Genomic DNA, 21,140 nt, shown 5'->3' on the forward strand with positions numbered 1-21,140 from the left:
TACCAAACGGCATGAATGAATGATGCAATCCTGCATAGGAGAGTCATCAGTACAAGATTAGGAAAATCTCCGAAATTTAGTGTTGCAGTGTTTGACTTTGTCATTTTCTCTCCCATCAGAATTAGAATTTTAAGTAAGTACCTACCAGCTACATGTTGTAAAGGTACAACTTCAAGTTGGGAATTAAATAATTCATTCATTCATTAAACTTGTTTACTATGTTTTCTTTATAAGTGACTTGCATATTGTAGTTACTCTTTAAATATTTGACTGACCGGTATTGGAATGAGGATCGGGGAAGAAAATGATAAAATGCAGATTTCTAGATTTTATTACATCTACCTGGTAGGTTTTCAATATAATAATAGTGCTATCACTTTCATGTTGCTGAAATAAAGTAGTCAGGACATTTTAAGTTTTCAGATAATTTGATTCATGCCTAATAATTTTTTAAAGTTAATGTTTTCTTGATATATAATTCAATGCAATAATATGCACCCACTTTAAGTGTACATTTTGATTAATTTTGACAGTTGCATACACACTTTTAATCACCAGCACAATATAACACTTCTGTCACCCCTGAAAATTTCCTAAAACCTCTTTGCAGTCAGATCTCCCCACCCCTAGCCCTACTGACCTGATTTTTGTCACTGTAGCATTTGTTTGTATTTTCTAGTGTTTTGTATAAATGGAATTATGTTCTTTTGTGTCCGGCTTCTTTTGGTATAAAAGGTTTTTTATATTTATCCCCATTTTTGGCATGCAGCACTAATTCCTTCCTTTTTGTTGCTGAGTAGCATTCCATCGTAAGGATACACCACAATTTATTCCTCCACTTACCTGTTGATGGACACTCTAGTTTGGGGCTTTCACGAATAAAGCGCTCTTTGATTGCTCTTGGATAAATCTCCAGGGTGGGATTGCTGAGTCTTATGGTAGGTATGTGTTTATTTTAAGAAACTTGCAAAATGTTTTCCAAAATGGTCGTATCATTTTCTATCCCTGCCAGCAGTGTATTAGAGAGTTCAGTTTTTCCAGGTCCTCACCAATACTTGGTGTGTGCAGTCTTTTTTGTTTTAGTCATTTGCCTTTTGAGTTTATCTGCATACCTTCTTTTTTGGAATGTCTATTCAAATATTTTGTTCATATTTTATTATAAGTTGTTCGTGTTATTACTGTGTTGTAAGAGTTCTTTATTCTGGATACAAGTGCTTTGTCAAATATGTGTACTGTAAACATTTTCTCCCATTCTGTGGCTTGCCTTTTCCTTTTCTTTCTTTTTTTTTTTTCTATCATGAAGAAGCTTTTGAAGAGCTTTAATCTTGATGAAGTTCATTCTATCACGTTTTCCTTTCATTATTCATGTTTTTGGGGCGTTAAGAAAGTTTTGCCTACCTCAAAGCTGTTGTGTTAGCTATGTATTGCTGTATAACAAATTACCCCCAAACTTGGGAGCTTAAAACAACAAATATTTATTTTCTCAGTTTCTGGGGGTTAAAATTCTGGGAGCAGCTTAGCTGGGTGGTTCTGGTTTAGGATTTTTTAAGCGGTCACAGTTGGCCAAGGTGAACTCACCTAATGTTGTATTGGAGAAGATCTGCTTCCTAGCCCGCTCACATAGTTGTTGGCAGGATTCAGTTCCTTGAGGGTTGTTGGACTGAGGGCCTCAGTTCCTTTCTGGCTGTTTGCTGGGGGCCCCTTAAGTTCTGCCACACAGGCCTCACCATAGGCTACCACCAATGTGGCAGCTGTCTTTTCTTAGAGTAAGGGAGAGGCTGGGGCATGATGGAAGCCACATTCCTTTTTGTTTTTGAAATTAACTAAAAAACTTGGATGAGAGAAAGGGAACACAACCTTTTTTGAGTTCAGTAAGGACTGTATTTTGAGCCTTCCCTTTCAATCTCTTTGCTTTTTCTTGACTCATCTTATTTCTTTTATCTTTTTTTTCTTCTGAGATTTAGCATTGTTGTCTACTTTTTTAAAAATTGATGAGGTTATTTTTTTAATGTTTATTTATTTTGAGAGAGAGTGTGTGCAAGCATGTGTGCATGAGAATGGGGGAGGGGCAGAGAGAGAGACAGTGCAGAACCTGACTCAGGGGCTCCATCCTACAAACTGAGATCAAGACCAGAGCCAAAATCGAGAGTCGGATGCTCAACCGAGATACTTCTATTTACAGTTTTGATTATGAGGATTTTAATTCAAAATTGTTGACTTTGTTCCCTTGTTATTGGGCAGCCAGACTTTTCTGTGACTGTTCTTGGAATATTGGAGACTTTGTCTCTTCGTTTTGAAGACAGCTGGGTCTGTTTTGTAGTCTGTTAATGTACCTGTCAGCTTCCCTGTGTTTGCATTTTGTTCTCTCAGTAGATCCTCTTTTCTTCCCTTGCCTCTGTGTTCTGCTGATCTGGTGTAGGTGATTTCCTGTCAGACCTGAAGCTTTTGCAGAATCAAAGCCAGAGAAAAGTGTGTGTACTCCTCTGCAGTCCTGAAAGGAGGCAGAAGTCCAGCATCTTGCAAGGGAAGCAGTCTTAGGGAACTTTGCATCTGACCCGTCTTTGTACCAGTCCTACCAGCTGGGAGAGTGAAGCTAGACAGTTTCTTTCTTCTCTTGAGTCTGAACCTTAATGTTCATTTCCTTCTTCTTTCTTTCTAGGCTCTTGCTCTTGCAGAACTCCCAAGATCTCATAAAGAAATTTGTAGTCAGAACTTTATGCTGCATTTTTATTCAGGAAAGAAGCAGGAAGAGAAGAGTGTCATTTCCTAGGAATCCAGCACTGGAGAAACGTGAGTCTGATTTGTTTTTTGTTGCTGTTAATTTGTTTATCAGTGATCAGTTTCCTCTTCACCGGAATAAAATTGTGCACTGTAATGTATGTGGGGTGCATAAAATCTCAGGTTCCCCAGTACAGCAGTTCCTTTTTTTTTTTTTTTAATCATAAATGCATTCACCAGGAACCCTAGGCTTAGTTACTGGAGGATCTTTGACTCTTCACTGATCCAGAAGCTTCTCAGAATCCATTGGTGCATTGTTGCAGTGCCCAGAGGGCCTGAAACAGACTCACCCCTCCTACCAAAAGTGACATCCATTTAAGCCTAGTAAGTTTTGTTCTCTTGGATGTGCTTGACCTCCGTAACCTCTGTACCAACTTGTATTTGTTCTTACACAAGTGAAGGTAAGAGGTCAATCCTAACAAAAGAGTAAGTTGGTGAAGGTGATCTTGGGTGCCTCTCATGGGATACATAGATGGAGAAGTTCAAACAGAGTTTTTGTGGAGAGGTTTTTCCCTCTTATCCAAAATCAGAGCTCCTAAGGCTGGCCCTGAAAGAAAATATACTTTTGTACTTTTGGAGCTGGGGGTGAGAAGGGGTTGTCAGCAGAGGCTTCTTTACCATTGGCCCCATGTTTCCCCAAGATGGACCAGCTTGGGGTCAGGTGGACAGGAGACCTATTCTGACCCGCAGAAGGGCAGTGGTTCATTGCTCAGGACTGGGCCTGGGAGCTGCCATGTCAAAGCACATACCCTTCTGCTAGGATTTCTTCCACCTCCAGCCCTGTTCCCCTCCCCACAAAGGCCAGATGTGAGGGATCCAGAGTTCATTCTCTAGCAATGATTTTTTTGTGTGTAAAATTCTAATGTACACAATTTACTTTGAAGCACCTGAACTTAGCAGATTTTTCCTCCCTCTAGCTATGAGAAATTTGAATAAGTGTGAATTGTGAGCCACTCCTGGTGGAGACCATGAAAAAACAGGCAGCCAGAAGTGAACAAGGAGGCAGGGCATTTTACAGTGCTGGCCATTTGTTCTAAGGTCTAAGTAGGGAGCCAAATCTGTGTAATCCTAGGGGTTGGAGGGCATATCCCCTGACATGAGCTTTCTGTGGGGCAAAGTTAAGGTTATATAATCCAGCTGTGTCTTCTAGGGAGGGCGTGGAGAAAGAATCAGCCTTCCAAGTAAATTCAATGTGACTTTTGTCTCAAACATCCTATTTTCTTTGTCTTTGGTACACAGTACAATCCAGGAAGCAGTTTTCGGCGCTTCTGAGTCATAAGTCAGGACTAGTGTTCATCTGGGGATATGGAAATCAGTCCTTACTTTATTTGAGGAAATGTGTGTTTCCTTTCATATCTGAGGCTGATGGTCTGGCTGAAGCTATTGCTATTATCAGTGGTCAAGAAGAGGCTCAAGTCACTGACTTTTCAAACACGAACAATAATGATTTGTCTGATCATCTCAGTGAGACTGGTAGCCTCTTGAACATGGTGCCCATTGTGTACTTCTCAGGTCATAGGCTTAGGCACAGGGTGGCAGTGTGGACTGGCTTTGGTCGTACAGGTTTTGAGGCTTCAGGAGCCGGTCAGTCATTCTCAGGAGTATTGCCTGTTCTTAGTGACATTGTACTACCTCATGCACAGTCTTAAAAGGTTCTTTGGCCTGTCCCATTTATCTCCTTTTAGCTCCTCTTATGTTATTTGTCTGTTCCTTGCTTTCCCTCTATTTGCATGTGATTGGTTCTCTTATGCTCGGTGGGATTGCATTGCATTAACTACCACTCCTCTGCTGATAGACTTCTGTCTTCTAGGCTTGTATAATGAGCCTGCCTAGCCATGTGATATGAATTGCATCGATTCCCTCTGGACCAGAGCCAAATGAGTGGTTACTGAGCCACAGAGAGAGTGGGATATGAAGCTCCTTGATGTTCCCGGGTTGGTGGAAATTTGATGATTTATGAAACCTGTTTCTATCTACTGGCCTCCCAAAGAATGTGCAGACTTTCTTCTTTCACTGTTAATGAATCATTACCCATTGTGTTGTCCAGCTAGCAGAACTTTGGTCTGAATTGTTGATGAAAATCTCTGACATTTCCTGAATCCACATAGGTTCTTATCAAATGTTTAACCTTATTTAGTTCTGCTTAATTTCTCTGCTTCTCAATTTATCCACCTCTTATTTATTCACCACCTTTTATGTTGTTTCTGTGCATTTGAGATCCAAGTTTTAGTTTTTTTAGCCATCACTTGGGAGCTGTGTGACCTTGGGTAAAGAATTTAAGTATCTTATACCTCTAGTTGTTAATTTGTGAAATGGACACATTAATATCGTTCTTGCAGAAAGGCATGGGATCTGACCCAGATGATGGCTTTGAGGTTTCTTCCAGCTTCAGAATATACGATGTCCATTCTGTTCTATTGGTTAGAGTATAGTCATCATTGCTGGTTAAGGATTTTGATTTGATTTGATTTGATTTAATTTTTATAAAGTTTTTATTTACTTTAAGAGAGAATGGGGGAGGGGCACAGGGAGAGAGAGAAAGAGAGAATCCCAAGCAGGCTCCATATTGTCAGCACAGAACCCGATGCGGGGCTCAAATTCATGAACTTGGAGATTATGACCTGAGCCAAAATCAACAGCTGGACGCGGGGCGCCTGGGTGGCTCAGTTGGTTAAGCGTCGGACTTCGGCTCAGGTCATGATCTTGCGGTTTGTGAGTTCGAGCCCCGCATTGGGCTCTGTGCTGACAACTCAGAGCCTGGAGCCTGCTTTGGATTCTGTGTCCCCCTCTTTCTCTGTCCCATCCCTGCTTGTGCTCTGTCTCTGTCTCTCAATAATAAGAGACAAACGTTTAAAAAAATTATAAAACAAAAAAAAGCTGGATGCTCAACTAACTGAGCTACCCAGGTGCCCCTAATTTAATTTTTTTAAGTTTATTTATTTATTTTGAGAGAGAGAGAGATTGAGCAAGCATGAGCAGGGGAGAAGCAGAGAGAGAGAGAGAGAAAGGAGAAAGAGAATCCCAAGCAAGCTCTGTGTTGTCAGTGTAGAATATGACTTAGGGCTTGATCTCACGAACCGTGGATCATGATCTGAGCCAAAATCAAGAGTCAGACACATAACTGACAGAGCCACCCAGTCACCTCAAGGATTTTAATTTTAGGCTGATAGCACTCTAAGTTGGGATAGTTTTATTGAGGATAATAATCTACTCAATTCTTGCTGAGTACTCAATAACTTCTTAGATTCAACTCTATTTAATTCATGAAATATTTATTTTGCACCTGGTGGGTCCTGGAAACAGAGATGAAAGATAATTCAGTCAAGGTCCTTACCCTGAAGGAACTCCCATCCTAGGAGAGAAATGGGAGTGACTAATTAATTAATTCTCTGAAGGAATAGGAAGGAGATAGTGTAGTATAGGGAAGGTTATTTAATCTGCATCTTGAATAATAAATAGGAATTTGCCCACTGGACATGAGGACTGAGGTGATTTCAGACAGAGGGATTGGCATTTGCAAAGGCATAGAGGTTTAAAAAACTGACATTTAAGGAACAAGACATCTTCTGTATACCTTGAGCATAAGTTGTGTGTATATGTTTGTGTGTGTGTGTGTGTGTGTGTGTGCGTATTTCTTGGGAGAGAAAAGCAATGGGGGATAGATTGGTGAAATAGGATCCAAATCATGAAGGGCATAAATTAATTGAATAAGACAGACATTAGGTTAATTTATATGCTAATTATGGGGACTGGATTAGCAAGGGCATCATTAGCTCTGATATGATTAAGTCTTAACTTGATTTGATTCTAGATTCCTCAGAAGACAAACCTGGGTACAGTCAGGTATAGTAGTATACTTAAAATTAAAATGTAATAGCCATGTTAAAAAAAAGTCTTTACCTTTTAGAAATATACACTGAAATATTTTGGATGAAATGATATGATGTGCTTTGAGATAACGAGGGAAGGTGGAAGTGTTTGGGCGTGATATTATGATTTATAATAAGAAACATATTTGCTCTTGTCCTCATCTCTGGCTCCCAGCTCTTAAAACCCTTGGAATTTCCTATGATGAGAGTGATAAAGGTGTTTCTTCTTATGTTAGTGAGGTGACTTTTAGTCTGGTGTTTCTTGCTATGTTAATGAGGTGAATTTTGGACCTCACCTAAGGATGGGCCTGTTTGCCATCAGAGCCAACCTTGGTGACTGGAGAGTTGGAACTTTGAGTCCCACCCTCCTGACCTCCAAGGAGGGGAGAAAGGCTGGTGATCTAGCTCAGTCATCAATGGCCAATGATTTAATCAGTCATGACTTCACAACAAATAAAAACACAAAGGATGGAGTTTTGAAAGCTTCTGGGTTGGGTTGGTGAACACATGGAGATGCAGGGAGAATGGGATGTTCAGAGAGGGCATGGAAGCTCTGTGCTTCTTCCCACAAACCCTGTCCTGTGCATTGCTTCCATCTGAGTTCTACCCTTTTATAATACACTGGTGATCTAGTAAATAAAATATTTCTCTGAGTTCTCTGAGCCACTGCAGCAAATTAATCAAACCCAAAGAGGGGATTGTTGGAACCTCCAGTGTGTAGCGGTTGGTCAGAAGCATGGGTGACAACCTGTACTTGGCATTGGGGTCTTAAGTGTGTGTGTGTGTGTGTGTGTGTGTGTGTGGTGGGGAAGGTTCAGTCTTATGGGACTGAACCTATGGGATTTGATGCTATCTGTGGGATAGATAAAGTCAGAATAGAGTTGAATTATAGGAGACACCATGCTGGTGTCTAAGAATTGCTTCAATGTGTGGGAACGCACCCATGTTGGAATTGGGGTACAGAACCCTTGTTAGTGGGGTTGTTGATGAGGCATGATTTGCTATGATTGTTGAGGCAGGATGTTGCATACATGGAATTCATGTATTCATTTTCTCTATTTTTGTATGTATTTGACATTCTGCACAATAAAAAGTTAAATAGTTGCGGGTATATAATTCACAATTATATCATTTCATTTATTTATTCAACCTTCAGAAATTAATTGAGCATCTACTCAAAAGAGGCCTAAATTGGGGTCTTAGAAAATTTTCGATCTTAGTATAAAGAGCTTGCAATCCAGGAGTGGAGGTGACAAGCACATAAGTAAGTCTAAGATAAGTAGGAATATTATGAATTTCATATATTGAAAACAGGTCTACATTAAGTACTGTGGAAATTCTGGAGAGAAATCTTTTCCAGCCCGGAGGAATCTGGGAAGACCCTATAGTGAAGATGGCATTGAGCTTTATTTCTTCACTTAATTCAACAAATATTATTAAGCCCTACTATAGGTACTATAGGTACTGTTCTCAGTCCTAAGGATCCAGTAGTGAACAAAGCTGATAAAGAGCCTATTCTTATGAAATTTACATACTAATGAGGACAGATAGACAATACATAATAAACATAATAAGTACATTTTTTAAAGTTTATTTTGAGAGAGAGAGAGAAAGAGAGAGAATGAGTGGGGGAGGGGCAGAGAGCGGGGGGGGGGGGGTGGGGGGGACAGAGGATATGAAGTGGGCTCTGTGCTGACAGCGAAGAGCCCCTTGTGAGGCTCAAACTCATGAACTGAGAGATCATGACCTGAGCTGAAGTTGGATGCTTAACTAACTGAGCCACCCAGATGCCTCATGAGTACATTTTATCATATGTTAGAAGATGATAGATGTTACAGAAAAAAGAAAACGTAAGGGATAGTGAGGGAGATTAGTAAGGTTGGGTTAAGGATAAGGAGAGGAGGTTGCAGTGATAAACAGGTGGTCAAGGGTTGGCTCATGGAAGAAGGTGATATTTGGGCAAACGCTTTTTAAAAAAAATTTTTTTTTTAAATGTTTATTCATATTTGAGAGAGAGAGAGAGAGAAGGAGAGTGCGAGCAGGGGAGTGGCAGAGAGAGAGTGGGACACAGAATCCAAAGAAGGCTCTAAGCTCTGAGCTGTCAGCAGAGAGCCCGATGCAGGGCTTGAACCCATAACTGTGAGATCATGATCTGAGCCAAAGTTGGATGCCTAACTGACTGAGCCACCCAGGTGCCCCCACTCTTTTTTTTTTTTAATGTTTATTTATTTTTGAAAGGGAGACAGACAGGGACAGAGTGCGAGCAGGGGAGGGGCAGAGAGAGAGGGAGACACAGAATCCGAAGCAGGCTCCAGGCTCTAAGCTGTCAGCACAGAGCCCGATGCCGGGCTCGAACTCAGACTGTGAGATCATGACCTGAGCCAAAGTCAGACACTTAACCGACTGAGCCACCCAGGTACCCCTGAGCAATCACTTTTTTAAAAGAGTCATTATTTTTTACTCTTGATAAGGGACTTGGCCAAGTGGGTATCTGAGTGAAGAGCATTCCCACCAAGGGCACATCTGGAGCAAAGGCCCTGAGTGGGAAACCTGCCTAGTGTATTTCCAGAGCAGCAAGAGAACTGGTGTGGTTGGAGCAGAGTGAGCAAGGGGGAGGAGTAGGAAGTGAGGTCAGAGATGTAATGGGGGGGAGGCAGCGGTGGTGGTGGTGGTGCCAGGATGGGGGGCTGACCTTATAGGTGATTGTAAGAACTTTGGCTTTTACTGTTAATAAAATGAGGAGCCATTGAAGGAATTTGAGCTAGAAGTAAGTGTGACATAATTTGGTTTATAGCTTACAATGATTACTTTGGCTGTTATGTTAAGAACAAAAAACTGGGACGGGAGACCTTTTAGGAGGCTACTGGTGCAGTCTTGGCAAGAAATATTCGTAACCCAGGCTAGAGCAATAGCAGTGGATAGGGTGAGAAGTGGTCAGATTTTGGTTAGGCTTTCAAGGTGAAACCAACATAATTTCTTGAATGATGGGATATGGGTTTCGAGAGAAAGAAAAATGTCGAGGGTGACTGAAAAATGGAGTTGCCATCAGGGGAGAGAAGGAAGGTGCAAGAATAGCCGTTTTGGGGAGACAAGAAGATCAGGAGTTCAGTTTTAGACATGTTTACCAGACACCTGAATGAGGTCAGGAAGGTGGTTGGAATTTGGAGTTTGGGAGAGAGGCCTGGGGTCCAGGTGTATATTTGGAAGTTACTGTCATAGTGATGACATTTAAAGCCACAAGCCTGGATGAATTCATTGAGGGAGTTAGAGAAGACCAGGGGTGGACCATGGGTCGTTGCATCGGTAAGAGAACGGAAGAGAAGCAACCAGCAAAGGAGCCCAGTTCACAGGGGGGATGATATGTGAACCTGGGAAGTCAGTCCTCTGAGGTGAGGGATCTGCTTGAACAGGAGCATGATGATGGTAGAAAAAGAGATTATAGATAATTAATAGCATACATGTTTAGTATTCATGTATTTTTAAGTTTTCTGTTTAATGGAAACTTCATTCACATCGAGGCTGATGTTAGTTTAGTTTAATACTCTACTGTCTTACTGGATTCATTAATTTGCCTTCTCTTTCCCCTTCTTACTGGGTCTCCAGTGAAACTCCTGTTTCCTATTTGGTAAGGGTTCCAAACGGGCTGGCTCTAGTTTGCCAGCCCTTGGCCGAAAAGATTTTTTCCCCCGCAGGTCAGCTTTGACCTGGATCATTCTTACAGATGCATTGGTTAGAAATCAGTTATGAAGTATGTTGGCCAGTTCCTTTGAGTCTGTTTTTAGCCGGCATCTATTCTAAATATAGGTTATTTGCATCATCTGTGTGGCCTCGTACATGACATATTTGATGGGAGACTGGTCTAGGTGACCTCTAGGATCCCCTTCACCCTCAAGATTCCAGTCCAGTGATTTTCTTAAAAAGTAAAAAACCCGCAAAATTCCTTTTGAAACTCTGTCCCCCATAGATGCTGCAGCACAGTGGTCCTCGGGGCTCTTCCTGTGAGTGAGTCTTGATCTCTTTTCATTTTCCTTCCCAGGCTCCTGATCTAACCTTTTCTGTTCCTTGTGGGGTCTGTCCTCAGCCCTCTTCTTTTCTCCTGCTTTCCACTCTCTGGTGACTTTCATCAGGCCATGCCCTCAATTACCACCTCTACTCTGGTGACTAACCGATGTGTAGTTTAGCTCTGACCTCTCTGTGGAGGCAAAGGCCTTTCAAGGTTTTCCATTACCTAGATGTTAAAATCCAAACCCCTTAGCCTGGCTCAGGGCCCCCCTTTGTGCACCACCTGGTAGCTGGACTCCATTGGGAGGCTTCTAGTATGTTATCCATCATCTTTTTTTTTTTTTTTTTTTTTTTTTTTTTTTTTTTTTTTTTTTGAGAGCGAGCTCATGCACGCGAACAGGGCAGAGGGGCAGAGAGAGAGAATCCCAAGCTGAGTGTGAAGCCTAATGCGGGACTTTGTCCCACAACCTTGGGATCATGACCTGAGCTAAAATCAAGTGTCAACCAACACTCAACCGACTGAGCCACCCAGGCACCCCTATCCATCATTCTTTCTCCTTGCCTTTGCCCCTACTCTTTTCTCTACCATCATTACTTCCTCTTCTTGCCTCTATCTCCCTGCCCCCCATGCCCAGCACACACCAAGCTGATACCCTGCCCTTTGAGAACCTACTCAGGCCACTTACTCTTCATGATTCAGCTCCAATGACTATGTCCCTTGGAATCCCTATAACATAGGCAAGGTTAAAAGCATTTTCTCTGTGTGCCCACAGTATCTTATGCACATCCACTTTAGCACTTGGCCTTATTGCTATAATTATTAGGGCAAAAAGAGTTGAATATGGTTGAACATCAAATATATTTATAAGTTGGTATTTCACTAGACTGAGTTCCTGGGAGAAGAGTTTGGTCCCGCTCATTGAGACCTGACATTTAGAAGGTGCTTATTTTGTACTAAACAACAAGTAAGTCTGTGTGAGTCCATGTTTATGAGGGATACACCGACTTTGATATGAATCAAAGTATATTGGCATAAATGGGCAAAATTGGATCTTTTTTATGATTATAAGCCTTAAAGTATATTTATTTTTTTTCTCTTGTAGGAGAACAATTCTTCCAAGGATGGTCTCCCATTCAGAGTTGAGGAAACTTTTCTGTTCAGCTGATGCAGTATGCTTTGATGTTGATAGCACAGTCATCAGAGAAGAAGGAATTGATGAGCTAGCCAAATTCTGTGGAGTTGAGGATGCTGTGTCAGAAATGTAGGAACAGTATTTATTCACTTTATGAAATGATAAAAAATTGCAAAAGAGAGTGACGTTTCAACAACATGTAGGACCAGAGCCACATTTCTCTGATTTTTAGTCCCTGGCTATAAATCATGGGCAGTAAGCTGCTTCTTCCATCATTTACAACTGAATTCACTAGTGTACATTATCCAATCATCCATTTATACAAATATTTATAGAAAAAGGAAAGTTGCCCCTGACAAATAAATATGGGTGACATGCTCTTAGCTCGGTCAGAGGAACGATGACCATAACTAACCAAAGAAGATGACGGGGTGGGGGATCACCATGTGTCCAGTGCTTTGTGTCATGGTTGAAAGTGTGGCCTCTGTGGTTTGCTAGAAAGCTAGTTTTGGTTCAGAGTCTCTCAGTTTATGCCTGCAGTATTATTGCTGCCTATAGTCACCAGGTCACAGACCATTTCATGTTCAGCTGCATTTGATGTGAGACGTGGCTGCAAAATCTTAGTACGATTCTCAAACAAACCTTCCATATGTTTATTCCCAGGCCTCGCTCTCACGGCATCGTAGCATGCGTGTTGTATGGTGGAGCTCTAGGTAGCACCTTCCTCCTGGGTGGACTTTGGAGGAGCTGGGGAGGTTGGGCATGTAAACTCTGGGGACATCTGACTTGTCTGGCCTGACTGTTGGGTCTTCCTCCTAGGACACGGCGAGCCATGGGTGGGGCAGTGCCTTTCAAGGCTGCCCTCACAGAGCGCTTAGCGCTGATCCAGCCCTCCAGGGAACAGGTACAAAGGCTCATAGCAGAGCACCCCCCCCACCTGACTCCTGGCATAAGGTAAGAGGAGCCCCGGTCTGGGTTCTGTCAGCACCTGTGTTTGGGGGCATGTCCTCTTGAGAATCTCTCACCATTGCTCTAGTGCTCCCTTCTGTCTCGTTCTTTCAGCTCTTGCCTGTGGTCTTGTCTGGCTGTTTGGCTCTGCCCACGTCTGCTCACGTCTGCCCTTCCTTGCTCCCCAGGGAGAGCCTAAGCTTCGTCTTCATTTTGTGTTTCTAGGTTCATGGGCTGAGGAGACTTGTGGGATGGTTTCCTAAGCAGTCCAGCCCTACCTATTAATTTCTAAGTGCATTCAGAAAAACATTCATAAAACATTATAATTCACCAGGCGATATACCTTATGTGATGTATTTGGGCAGATGCATTTGGGAGAAGAAGATGTTTTTTAGTTTTCTCCTCACGTTTCATGTTTTTTCTTTTATATAATCAGGGTCTGGTATATTTCTTTTTTGCAGGGAGCTGGTAAGTCGCCTGCAAGAGCGAAATGTTCAGGTTTTCCTAATATCTGGTGGCTTTAGGAGCATTGTGGAGCATATTGCTTCCAAGCTCAATATCCCATCAACCAACGTATTTGCCAATAGGCTGAAATTCTACTTCAATGGTAAGACTTTAATGGTGTCATTTCCCTTTCTCATCAGTTTTAGTATCCAGTATCTTTTTTTCTTTTTTTAAGGGTTTTTTGTTTGTTTAATACATCTGAAAAGAACGCATGTACAAAGAATTGAGACATGTGAAAGCATTGGTTCAACACTAATGAATCTACAAGAATTAGGATTTGGGGAAGGCGGAGAAGATTACCTAAACATTTTTAAAAATTGGGAACCGCAACCAAAATAAGCAGATAAAATCCCCATTAACACTTATGAAGAGTCTTCATAAGACTCCATGATTTTTTTTACTAAACTAGAGAGCCTTAACTAGCTACTCTAGGGTTCCTCGTATGCAAAACAGAAATAAGGGGATTCCCCTGACTGGTCCCCACGTTGTTAAATGTCCTCCCCACCCCCACCCGCACCCCCAGCTTCTTCATCAAGCAGGTCTGTCTCCATCCTCCAACTTGAAAGAGGATGTGCATCATTCCACAGACATCTGTCTTCTAGCACCACCCCTCACACTTCCTCGATCTACCAGGTCTCCGGCTGTGTTCTAGGAACACCGTATCATACGCTATTAAACTGGACATCTAGGGGCGCCTGGGTGGCTCAGTCGGTTAAGCGGCCGACTTCAGCTCAGGTCATGATCTCGTGGTCCGTGAGTTCGAGCCCCACGTCAGGCTCTGTGCTGACAGCTCGGAGCCTGGAGCCTGTTTCAGATTCTGTGTCTCCCTCTCTCTGACCCTCCCCCATTCATGCTCTGTCTCTCTCTGTCTCAAAAATAAATAAATGCTAAAAAAAAAAAAATAAAAAAAAATAAACTGGACATCTACGCTAAGCATGTAAGACAATGACTGACAGGGGAAAAAACGTTTTTTAATTACGTACTCAATCCATTTGGTGTATTTCAAAAGGTGCAGTACTTTTCTTCATTTATCAGTGAACGAAGTTAGAAATTAACTTCAAAAAAAAAAATCAGCAAATGACAAACAAATTTCCTTGAAAGTCACAGTCACATATAGAGTGCATCCTAGAAAAGAGGGGCAAGACAGGTTCCACCCGCTTTCATGAGTTTCATCAAGTACTAGACCTACTCAAGGGTGGAGAGAAAGGCAACTTTCAAAAAGGAGTATGTTATTAAATGAGGCATTTACTATACTCCTTCCTAAGAGCACCAGGTGGGGGACAAGTGTTCTAAACTAGATCTAGGAAGTAGAATGTAGAGTCAGTCCATCCTCCTCCCTTAAGGGCTGTCCAATGGTTACTGAATTTTAAAAACATGACTAAATAAAAACAAACCCCACACACACTCCCCCCCCCCAAAAAAAGAAAACAAAAACAAAAAGAACAAAAACAAAAAAACCCCTAAATGTCCCAGATTATTCTCCAGAGTGGATGGAGCCCCGGGAACAGCTTCAACAGCCCAAATTAGTCTGTTACAGAGTCATCACAAGCATGCCTCGCTTTTAAACAAACAAAACAAACAAACAAAAAAAAATTTTTTTTGAAACAACAGAACAAAAACTAGTACTAACCGCTTTTCTGACAATACACAATTACTCAAATTAACTAGTACTGAGAGGGGGAAGGGGACCATACCTATGGGCCTTGTCTCACACGAGTGCATGTGGGTAGGTGCAGGGCATTTGTCATTATTGCAAAAACGAATTTTAATTAAAAAAAATTTTTTTTCAACGTTTTTTATTTATTTTTTGGGACAGAGAGAGACAGAGCATGAACGGGAGAGGGGCAGAGAGAGAGGGAGACACAGAATCGGAAACAGGCTCCAGGCTCCGAGCCATCAGCCCAGAGCCTGACGTGGGGCTCGAACTCACGGACCGCGAGATCGTGACCTGGCTGAAGTCAGACGCTTAACCGACTGCGCCACCCAGGCACCCCTTTAATTTTTAGTCTTTAGTTTGATTTAACATTGCTTTTAGTACGATGCTGACACCAGCTGTGCGGAAAGGGCTCTGGAGATGTTCATAGCAGCACACATCTGCGGGTCTTCTTCAGTTCTGGAGGCTCCAGGGCAGCCAATGTTGCTTCGTCAAATACATTCTTTAGGCCTTGCTGTGTGAGTGCAGAACACTCCACATACTTGACCGCCTTCAGGTCACGGGCCAGCTTTTCAGCAGTCTCTGGAGTAATAGGCTTCTATTTGTTCTTGGCAAGTTTCTCAATCGTAGAGGGGTCATCTCGGAGATCAATTTGGGTCCCAACAAGCAAGAAAGGAGTCTTTGGACAGTGGTGAGTTATCTCAGGCACCCACTTCTCCTTCACATTTTCAAATGAGGATGGAGAGACCACTGAAAGACTAGAAATACATCTGTTTGTGGATAACTCAGCGGTCGTAATCTGTCATAATCCTCTTGCCCTGCAGTATCAAAAAGTCCAAGAGTATATGGCTCTCCACCAATCATAACTGTGACTGCATAGTTGTCAAAAACAGTCGGTACGTACTCCGATGGAAATTTATTTGTTGTGTAGGATATCAGGAGACAGGTTTTACCAACGGCACCATCGCCCACAACAACACACTTAATTGTCTGCATTGCTGAAACAGTTTTGTATCCACTTTAAATATTTCAAATTCAATGATGACCTCAGCTTCTCCGCCGGGGCCTAGTATCCAGTATCTTATGTAGTGTCTGTTGGGATGCAACTTAAGCAAGGTGGCATCAGAGTTAAATACTGAGGCAAAGGATACTCTTGACTGAGGTCTTTACTCCGTGCAAAACAGACTTGGGCCATCATCTCTCCTAGCTTTAGTGTCCATATAATCATCTATCTGTATATAAATGTCCATATCTGTATATATGTCCATCTATCTGTATATATAAGTGTCCATATAATCATCTCTCTGTATATAAATGTCTGCACATTGATTCCCACATGACTTACTCTGTCTCGCATTATATTTCAGTTTTATGAGAGCTCTCATGTATTCAAATCAATCATAGGCTAAGGAAGGAGAGTTTGCTAGTGAGTCACTGCACTGTCGCTGCCTTGATGGGAAGGGGCAGAGAGGGAGGGAGAGGCAGAGAGAACCCTAAGCAGGCTCCAACGTGGGGCTCGATCCCAGAACCCTGAGATCATGACCTGGGAGAAAATCAAGAGTTAGACGCTTAACTGACTGAGCCACCGAGGTGCCCCTCTGTCGCTCCTTTGAAAGTGCCTCCTGGCCCTTCTGTGTACCATCACAGCTGCAGCTGTAGTTTTCCATCATTGCATACTGTCTCTAGTTATGTCAAGGACTGGCTGACATCCTTAAAACCAAATAATATTAATTTAAAAATTTTAGATGTGTTAATAAAACATTTTGGATGGGTCTGAACAGAGAGTGAGTGTGCTAATTACTGTAAGAAATAAAATTGATCAAATATAAGTTGGAATTGCCTCTTAGATGAAATTATATATTAACTTTTAAAAATTTTAATATATTATCATTTCATGATGTTCTGCCATGTCAGCAAGGTTTGAGAATTACAACTATGAAAGCTTAGAGGATAAAACTGATTTACCCCAAGGCATTAATGATTTAAAGGAGTTACCTCAACAAGAAGTATTTGCAAGTGAGAAGCAAAGTTGTTTATGTGGGGCTGTGGTGTAGAAATCCAGGCCGGGTCACTTCACTGAGGGCCATTTTTAGCTTTCTCAGTGACATTTAAGTGAGGGTATCATCTATGCAAAAAGCTGGCCCTACTGATAGAATTCTGTGGATCATTAACACTGTTGTAACTGCTCTTTTAAGGTGAATATGCAGGTTTTGATGAGATGCAGCCAACAGCCGAATCTGGTGGGAAAGGAAAAGTTATTAAACTTTTAAAGGAAAAATTTCATTTTAAGAAAATTATCATGATTGGAGACGGAGCCACAGACATGGAAGCCTGTCCTCCTGCTGTAGGTATTAAGTGTACTAGTTTTCTCTGGTTGTGGTTCTGTTTCAAACAGCTGATTTAGAACTTGGTATGATTGCTTAGGTAAGATAAGAGAGAAGAACATCCAGGTGTCACTGTAAAACAACCAAAACAATTAAGACACCTTCAGTCTCAATATGTCAACTGACTTTTTGCAAACCTGAAAAAAAAACATCTAGAACTTTACCACCCTGTTCCTGTGGTATGGCTGCCACCTCTTAGCCCCAGTGTGTGCTCAAGGTTTGGCTTCGATTCCCCAAATAATACCACAAATAATAATTCAGATCTTATAACTGTAATCAAAATTTTACTGTCTTTTTATATTTGACGAACTGTTTCCTCATACAGTATCTTCTCCTTTTTACTGAGTAGGGAACTGAGGCTGGTGGAGGTTTGATAACGTGCCTGTATTAAAGCATTTTATTCTTCTGAATGAATGTTGTTTTCTGAGACTAGGAAACATGCTATACAGCAATGTGTCACTTTCATGCAGGACTTTGCCCTTATCAGCTCATACTAAATTAAGAAAACCTGAACCAAAAATGTAGTGGTGAGCTTTTTACTACCTAGTTTCCTGAGATCTAAAAATAGTTGTCTTTGTAAATGATTAACCCAAAGTGGTTAAAGAATCTTTGGATCCTTTTAACTTACTTGAGTCAATTCAAGATAAGAAGATGTCTTCAGATGATTTACAATCAAGGCTGAGGTTGACTAAGTCACGAATGCTGGACTAGTCCAATGAGGAGTATGTAGAAGTCACATATGCCCAGTTCTATCAGGGAGCTCCCCCTCCTGATGTCAAGAGGTGACAAAATTATAATTCCAGAGGACCCTTCCAGTCATTGGAAGATGACACGGCCTGACCGAGCCAAGGGAAAGTGTGTGCTGGCAGACGTGGTCAGAGGAATGTGTGATTTGAAGGAAGGGCAACAGCCACCATGTGCAGGCCTGGAAGGACCCAAGGGAGAAGTGACCAGGCGGGGGGCAGGAGGCAGGGAGGCAGCAGAGCAGAGTGGGGATGTTCTAGGCACAGACCTGGGCTGGTCAGTGCACAAGAACTGGCAAGAATGGGCTTTCTCTTCAGCAACCGCTGAAGACTTTATGTGTCAGGCACTTTGGTGTCCCTGTGAGGTCATGGGAAGCCCTGGAAGGCTGCTGGACAGAGAGGGAATGAGTTGGTGTGTTAGGACCCCGAGCGGGTGCTGGCATGCAGAAAGGAGGCTCAGTTAGGAGGCTACACTTAACTGGAAGGTAAGAATCTCATTATGTTTCCCTCCTTATGTGGTATGAAAACAAAAATGAAGAGAAAAGGCAAGTGAAAAGAATTTTCAACTTCCAAATTATGTATGTAGTGTCTATATCCTGGCGGAAAAAGAGAAAATACTATGTTTTTAAATTTTTATTTATTTACTTATTTGAGAGAGACAAAGTGAGTGGGAAGGGAAAGACAGGGAGAGAGAATCCCAAGCAGGCTCCACGCTGCCAGCGCAGAGCCTGATGCGGGCTGGAACCCACGAAACTGTGAGATCGTGACCTGAGCTGAAACCAAGAGTCTGGTGCTTAACTGATTGAGCCACCCAGGTGCCCTGAGAAAATACTATTTAAAAAATGACTACAAGAAGGTGTCACTTGGTAGAAATTAAGGAAACAACATAACCTTCAATAATTTTAATGATGGAAAGTGGAGTGCTGGCAGCAGATCCTGGGACTGTCATCTGCTTCATCCCAGAATAACACCCTCCCTGGGAGGGAGGTCTGTCAGGTTCACGCAGGGCACCTGTCAGGAGGCGCCTGCCCTGGTCCTGATTCTAGGCCAGTGGGATCTCCACTGCACTACAGGCTTCTCTTTATTCTTCCCTCTTTGAGATTGCCCAGCCTAGTTGTGAATGCATCTAGTTTAGAACTCAGATGGGATTTTACCTTTGTAAGCAATTGTATTGGTTTTTAGAGGGCTTCAGTTCTCCTGGAAGCCTGCAGTGTCCCCTGGCCTGATTGGACTGACAGCGGTGTTGCACTGACTCATTCAAGGACGCTCCCAGGGAGCTGGGGAGGCACCCCCTTGAGGCTAGGCTTAACCTCTCTTTGCAGAACAGTTCATTCTTTTCAAACACTTACTGCCCTAGGGTGCTGCTATATCTTTTTAAATTTTTTTTAACTCTCCTTTTTTCCCCTTTCTTAGGATGTTTTCATTGGATTTGGAGGAAATGTGATCAGACAACAAGTAAAAGACAACGCTGAATGGTACATCACTGATTTTGTAGAGCTTTTAGGAGAACTTGAAGAATAATATCAATTTTTATACAGTTTGTAACAACTTCGGTTAATTTTTTAAAAGTTATGCAGTTTGATACCGTTTGCCTAAAATTTTCTATTACAACTTAATGTATAGATTTGGTACTCATTATCTGTACTTCAAGTAAACTATGGAAAACTGCTTTTTTTAACTGCAGTCCTAGTATTATTATGACCATTAATTACCTGGATAGTTTTATAATCTTAATTCTTTATGTATTTTCCTATCTGTATTTTATTTGAAGTCTTTTAAAGGTGGATAGTAAATTAAACACCGTCACTGTTGGAAATATGGGTTAGGCAGCTTTAGGTGACTATTGGTTTTCCCTGTGGTAGGTAAATAAAAGTTATCCATGTATCAGAACAGATTTGTGGCATTGTCCATTCTGCCTGTGATGTATTTCAGTATCTAATATTTCAAGCACCTTTACGTTTTTGGGTAGAAACAACAGCCAGGCAAGGAACCAAGGGGTTGGAGACCCCGTTGATCACAGGGCATAGTGCTTGTCACCACTCAGCCCCCACCAGCCCTCCCACTGGGCAGAGGGCTGGATGTGCTTTTATTAGCTCTTGGAATTTGTCAAACAGGGAATGTTACAGAGGCTTAAAAGAAAATAGAGCCTTGGAGCGCCTGGGTGGCTCAGTTGGTTAAGCTTCCGACTTCCTCCGACTCACGTCATGATCTCATGGTTTGTGAGTTCAAGCCCCACATCGGGCTCTGTGCTGACAGCTCAGAGCCTGGAGCCTGCTTCGGATTCTGTGTCTCATTCTCTCTCTGCCCCTCCCGCACTTGTGCTCTCTCTCTCTCTGTCTCTCAAAAGCAAATAAATGTAAAAAATAAAATTAAAAAAAAAATGGAGCCTTGGAGCGCCTGGGTGGCTCAGTTGGTTAAGCCTCTGACACTTGTTTTTGGCTCAGGACGTGATCTCACAGTTGTGGGATTGAGGTCTCCTTTGGGCTCTGTGCCTGGCGCAGAGCCTGCTGAAGATTCTCTCTCCTCTGCCCCTCTCCTGCTCACTTGTGTGTGTGTTCTCTCTCTCTGTCTCAAAAAAAAAAAAAAAAAAAAAGCCTTAAACAAAAGTAGTGACCTTAAAAAATGGATATTTGATCATCGCATGAAATAAAAGAAGTAATTACACATTTTACTCATTCCAAATGAAGATCAGAGTTTTGCCTTAAATAAATTAAGAAATGCCTCCTAATACCCTATATGCACCATTTCTTTCTTAACAGATGACTTGGAAAGACGTGAAAGCCAGGTTTGCGTTTATTCTGGGCAGTACCAAGAAAGAGACATTTCAGAACATGCTTTGAAATTATGTGGTTATTGGGGAACCTGGGTGGCTCAGTTGGTTACACATCTGACTCTGGATTTCGGCTCAGGTCGTGATCTCACGGATCATGGGATCAAGCCCAGCATCGGGTTCTGTGCTGATGGTGTGGAGCCTGCTTGGGATTGTCTTGCCCTCTCTCTCTGCCTCTCCCCACCCATCAAAATAAATAAACATTAAAAACAATAGTATGTGGTTATATACCCTCCCTGGTTGAAAATTGGGAGAGGATAAAGAGGTTTAGGAAGAAGCATGCAGTGGATAATGA

At 42.1% G+C, this 21,140-nt stretch overlaps 1 protein-coding gene and 1 pseudogene across 8 annotated transcripts in view; one reads left to right on the plus strand and one right to left on the minus strand.

Moving 5' to 3' along the window:
• The window catches only part of PSPH (phosphoserine phosphatase), a 57,628-nt gene extending 37,723 nt beyond the window's left edge, over positions 1-19,905 (plus strand). The window contains exons 2-9 of one of the 8 annotated variants that reach the window (XM_043559921.1): positions 801-942; positions 2,660-2,790; positions 4,589-4,712; positions 11,753-11,911; positions 12,602-12,736; positions 13,192-13,337; positions 17,084-17,232; positions 19,429-19,905. In XM_043559921.1, coding sequence (XP_043415856.1) covers positions 4,690-4,712; positions 11,753-11,911; positions 12,602-12,736; positions 13,192-13,337; positions 17,084-17,232; positions 19,429-19,536 — 720 coding nt within the window. In that variant the 5' untranslated portion in view covers positions 801-942; positions 2,660-2,790; positions 4,589-4,689 and the 3' untranslated portion in view covers positions 19,537-19,905. Of the gene's footprint in view, positions 1-800; positions 943-2,659; positions 2,791-4,588; positions 4,713-11,752; positions 11,912-12,601; positions 12,737-13,191; positions 13,338-17,083; positions 17,237-19,428 lie in introns of all 8 variants that reach the window. The other 7 variants (XM_043559925.1, XM_043559919.1, XM_043559923.1 and 4 more) reach the window with 7 other exon arrangements.
• LOC122471396 lies at positions 15,229-15,978 on the minus strand (annotated as a pseudogene).
• Positions 19,906-21,140: the final 1,235 nt, after the last annotated feature.

The sequence above is a fragment of the Prionailurus bengalensis genome, chromosome E3 (genome assembly GCF_016509475.1).
Source record: "Prionailurus bengalensis isolate Pbe53 chromosome E3, Fcat_Pben_1.1_paternal_pri, whole genome shotgun sequence".
NCBI lineage: Eukaryota > Metazoa > Chordata > Mammalia > Carnivora > Felidae > Prionailurus > Prionailurus bengalensis.